At 41.0% G+C, this 5,397-nt stretch overlaps 1 protein-coding gene across 1 annotated transcript in view; it reads right to left on the bottom strand.

The window, feature by feature from the left end:
* Positions 1,592–5,397, bottom strand: part of LOC107626994 — a 5,516-nt gene continuing 1,710 nt past the window's right edge. The window contains exon 2 of the mRNA XM_016329877.2: positions 1,592–2,124. Coding sequence (XP_016185363.2) covers positions 1,605–2,117 — 513 coding nt within the window. The 5' untranslated portion in view covers positions 2,118–2,124 and the 3' untranslated portion in view covers positions 1,592–1,604. The remainder of the gene's footprint in view (positions 2,125–5,397) is intronic.

Below are 5,397 nucleotides of genomic sequence, written 5' to 3'. Positions count from 1 at the left end.
AAAAATCCTGTTCTATAATCCATAAATACTGCCAGGGCATTAGTTAACGCAAAAGACATCACTGTATACTCATAATGACCATAACGCGTCCTGAAAGCAGTTTTCGGAATATCCTCGTCTCTAACCCTTATCTGATGATACCCGGATCGCAGGTCAATCTTAGAAAATACACCGGAATCCTGTAACTGATCCATTAGATCATCGATTCTAGGCAACGGATATTTATTCTTCACAGTGATCTTATTCAATTGCCGATAATTGACACACAACCGCATACTTTCATCATTCTTCTTTACCAGTAACACTGGCGCTCCCCACGGAGAAACACTTGGTCGGATAAAATGCTTACCCAACAGATCTTCCAGCTGAGCTTTCAGTTCAGCCATTTCTAAAGGTGACATCCTGTAAGGAGTAATTGAAATCGAACCGGCTCCAGGCACCAACCCAATTGCGAATTCCACTTCCCGGTTAAGTGAAAATTCATTAATATCATCTGGAAACACATATGGAAATTCACATACAATGGGAATCTTCTCTAAACTATGATCATCACCTGATACTCCCGAAGTTAATAACATAATACCTTGACATTCGGTTCCAGAACAGTTTATTATCATAGAATTCAAATAGTAACTATTCACCACAACCGGTGCTTCTGACCCTTCTGGCATAAACTGTACTGACTTCTCAGAACAATCAAGCAAAACATGATTCTTGGATAACCAATCCAATCCCAAAATGAGATCAAGACCAGTCATAGGCAAACAAATTAAATCATGCACAAATTCACGCTGTTGTACTCGAAAGGGAACTTGTGGACATCCTATCCTAGTCACCATAGCTTCATGAGTAGCATTATATACTTTCAAATCATAACCTAAAACCACCATTCTCAATCCTAATTCATGGGCCTTTTCAAATGCAATAAATGAATGACTTGCTCCTGAATCAAATAAAGCATTTAAGATTTTACTAGCCATTTCATAATTACCTCTAATCGGTGTCTTAGATCCCTCAACACCAATGGTAGAAGTGGTGTATACTCTCCTCGGTTGCTGCACCCTACCAGTTTCATACTTCTTCTTCTCAGGGCAATTACTGGCTATATGCGCGGGCTGTCCACAGGAATAGCACACTCCAAGTCCTAGTCTGTACGGAACTCCAGGATGATACTTTCCGCACTTCTAACAATTCAGATCCTGCTGTGGCTGCTTCCCAAACCTTTTTCCTTAATTAGTAGTAATATTCGGCCTTCTGTAATTACCTTGACCCTGAGTCTGCTACGGAACAAAACCTCCACGCTTGAAATTCCTACCTCTCGGAGCAAAGTTTCTCCCTGAAGGCCTCTGAAAAGGCACCCTCAAACTCCCTTTCTCTGCTGTCGCCTTCCTCACACAATCTTCAGCCACCCTACTCTTATTTACCAAATCAGAAAACACCCTAATCTCCATTGGGGTAACGAAGCTCAGAATATCGCAACGAAGACCTCCCTCATATTTAATACACTTCCATTCAGTAAAATCTTCAGGCGCACCTTGACAGATACGAGAAAAGTGACATAACTCCTCAAATTTGATACTATACTCAGCAACAGTCATTTGTCCCTACTTTAACTGCATTAATTCAAGTTCCTTGGCATTTCTGGCTGAATTAGGAAAGTATTTCTTATAAAATTCTGTTCGGAAAACCTCCCAAGGAATCGCAGCACCATCAGGCTGCAGGATACGTCGGGTTCCCTGCCACCAATACTGAGCTTCACCTTGCAACTGATAAGTTCCAAATTCAACCCATTGCTCTTCAGGAACCTGTTGTGCCAGTAACGCCCTTTCTATAGCCTGAATCCAATTATCTGCATCAGTGGGATTTGAGGTTCCCCTAAAGGTTGGAGGGCGAACTTTCAGAAATGTAGCAAGTGTCATAGGACCGTCCTCATCATTATTGTTCCCATGATTACCCTGGTTTATCTGATTACCCAGTGCCTTGGCTGTCGCCTGCATAGCTGCAGCTATATTTCCCAGAGCAGCTATAAAGTCTACTGGATCAGTCCCTGTGGGGGCAGGAGTAACGGTGCCTGTCCTACCTCTACCTCGCCCGCGACCGCGTCCGCGAGTCGACATCTGGTCCCTATACACACCAAACAAGTGATATTAAGTTGATCAGTCTCAATATCGCAGGTATAATGCTTTAAGTTCCAAATGCATGCTCACAAACGTTTATGCCATATATATCAATCAGATATCCTAATAGCACATACACACATATACAGAGAATGCACAGAAGTACAATCAGTCCGTCTTTCAGGCTCTATAGGAACGAACTACTCTGATACCATAATGTAACACCCTACCACACAAAGCTTTACGCTTAAGTCGTAAAACAGAGGTGATATGGTATTACGACCTCTAAAATAAAATGAGTACATATAATAGCAGAAGAATTATCATATGCTAGGAGCCTTGAAGAATAGAGGGAATAAAAATCGCAAAATAAAAGCGCAACGCTCAAGGAACGAGTTGACTTGCGTGCTAAGAAAACCATATCTGTAAACCCCGGTTAAATTAGTTAGTAAATTAGTTTTTAATAAGGAGGATTAGAAATGTGAATATTATATTAAATTAGGATAGAGCTCATCGAAACGAGAATTTTGACACCAATTTCAAAAAAATCGGTAAAAAATTAGACCGAACGGGCCGAACCGGTTGAACCGGGCCCAAACCGGGCCCGTGGGCCCAACCGGCCCAGCATTTAATGAATCCAAGTCTCTCTTCTTCCCCATTCAGCAGAGGCAGCGTGAAACACATTTAGGGGAAGAGAGAAACGAAGAACGTTTCCAACCCTCACGGTAAATTTAATTTGCCGTAACTCCTCCGTCCGAGCTCCGATAGCCGCACCGTTTGTGGCCACGCGTCCACCGCGTCGAGCTCTATATTTCTACCGGAACAATTTCATAGGTAAATCATTCTTTTATTCTCAGCCTCTTCTTCCCCAATTTTTGGGAAATTAAGTGGAGGTATTAAATTTCTTTACTCTTTGATGTTTTAGGATCCAATTAATCCAATTAAAACGTTCACTCTTGCTTATGTGAAGCTTAACTCGTTCCTTGAGCGTTGCGCCTTTATTGTGCGATTTTTATTTCCCCCTATTCTTCAAGGCTCCTAGCATATTACAATTCTTCTGCTATTATATGTACTTATTTTATTTTAGAGGTCGTAATACCACATCACCTCTGTTTTATGACTTAAGCGTAAAGCTTTGTGTGGTAGGGTGTTACATTATGGTATCAGAGCAGTTCGTTCCTATAGAGCCTGAAAGACAGACTGATTGTGCTTCTGTGCATTCTCTGTATATGGGTGTATGTGCTATTAGGATATCTGATTGATATATATGGCATAAACGTTTGTGAGCATGCATTTGGAACTTAAAGCATTAGACCTGCGATATTGAGACTGATCAACTTAATATCACTTGTTTAGTGTGTATAAGGACCAGATGTCGACTCGCAGACGCGGTCGCGGGCGAGGTAGAGGTAGGATAGGCATCGTTACTCCTAGCCCGGTAGGGAATGATCCAGTAGACTTTATGGCTACTCTGGGAAATATGGCTGTAGCTATGCAGGCAATAGCCGAGGCACTGGATAATAAGATAAATCAGGGTAATTACGGGAATAATAATGATGAGGATGGTCCTATGACACTTGCTTTATTTCTGAAAGTTACACCAACCATTGGAGTGGGAAGAGCTTTTAAGACTAAGAAATTAAATCCCCGTTATATTGGACCGTTTGAGATCTTGAAGAGAATTGGACTAGTGGCTTATAGAATTGCCTTACTGCCGTATTTTTCGAATTTGCACGATGTATTTCATGTATCACAGCTTCGGAAGTATACTCCTGATGCAAGTCATGTTCTAGAACCAGAACCAATCCAAGTGAGAGAAGATCTAACACTTCCAATAGCCCCGGTAAGAATTGATGACACCAGTGTTAAACGATTACGGGGAAGGGAAGTATCATTGGTAAAAGTAGCTTGGAGTCGAGCTGGTATCGAGGAACATACCTGGGAACTCGAATCAGATATGCGAAAGGACTATCCAAATCTCTTTTCAGATAACTAGATTTGAATTTTGAGGGCAAAATTCTTTATTAGGTGGGTAGGATGTAAACCCCGGTTAAATTAGTTAGTAAATTAGTTTTTAATAAGGAGGATTAGAAATGTGAATATTATATTAAATTAGGATAGAGCTCATCGAAACGAGAATTTTGACACCAATTTCAAAAAAATCGGTCAAAAATTAGACCGAACGGGCCGAACCGGTTGAACCGGGCCCAAACCGGGCCCGTGGGCCCAACTGGCCCAGCATTTAATGAATCCAAGTCTCTCTTCTTCCCCATTCAGCAGAGGCAGCGTGAAACACATTTAGGGGAAGAGAGAAACGAAGAACGTTTCCAACCCTCACGGTAAATTTAATTTGCCGTAACTCCTCCGTCCGAGCTCCGATCGCCGCACCGTTTGTGGCCACGCGTCCACCGCGTCGAGCTCTACATTTTTACTGGAAAAATTTCATAGGTAAATCATTCTTTTATTCTCAGCCTCTTCTTCCCCAATTTTTGGGAAGTTAAGTGGAGGTATTAAATTTCTTTACTCTTTGATGTTTTAGGATCCAATTAGCTTGAGGAAAATGTTCACTCTTGCTTATGTGAAGCTTGGGTAAGGTAAGAAAATCATAATTCCATTTTAATTTCATTTAATTTGAGCTTTGAGTATTAAATTGGGTATATATGTGTTATAAATGTGTATTAGGTTGTAAATAAATAATTGGAGCTTGAAATTGTGAATACTGGAGCTTGGGGGAAGCGGATTAGTTGAGGTTTTGAGGGCTGTGTTCTTTTAGGAAAATTGTCTTGGAATAATTCTTGGGAATCGGCTAAGGTATGGTTTAGGTTTCTTGCATTTAATATATAATGTTCTGTGAAAACTTAGGCTAGATGACCATAGGATAAGTTAGATAAAGCTATGCATAGACTCTTGGGGATGCACGTCGGGAGACAGTCTAAGGACAATTCAGACTTGTCGGGTTGGCTGGATAACCGACGCACGCAAGTTAACTCGTTCCTTGAGCGTTGCACTTTATTGTGCGATTTTTATTTCCCCCTATTCTTCAAGGCTCCTAGCATATTACAATTCTTCTGCTATTATATGTACTTATTTTATTTTAGAGGTCGTAATACCACATCACCTCTGTTTTACGACTTAAGCGTAAAGCTTTGTGTGGTAGGGTGTTACAATATCTACTAAACATAAGATGACAGAAGTAGGAATAGAGTGCCAAAGATACAAAATAACAAGCTCCTGACTCAGCCTGCGAAGTCAAGACTGGCCGGAGAATATTTACATATAT

This window comes from Arachis ipaensis, chromosome B02, assembly GCF_000816755.2.
Source record: "Arachis ipaensis cultivar K30076 chromosome B02, Araip1.1, whole genome shotgun sequence".
NCBI lineage: Eukaryota > Viridiplantae > Streptophyta > Magnoliopsida > Fabales > Fabaceae > Arachis > Arachis ipaensis.
Note: the sequence above shows the minus strand (reverse complement) of the source record. Positions and strands in the feature narration are given on the sequence as shown.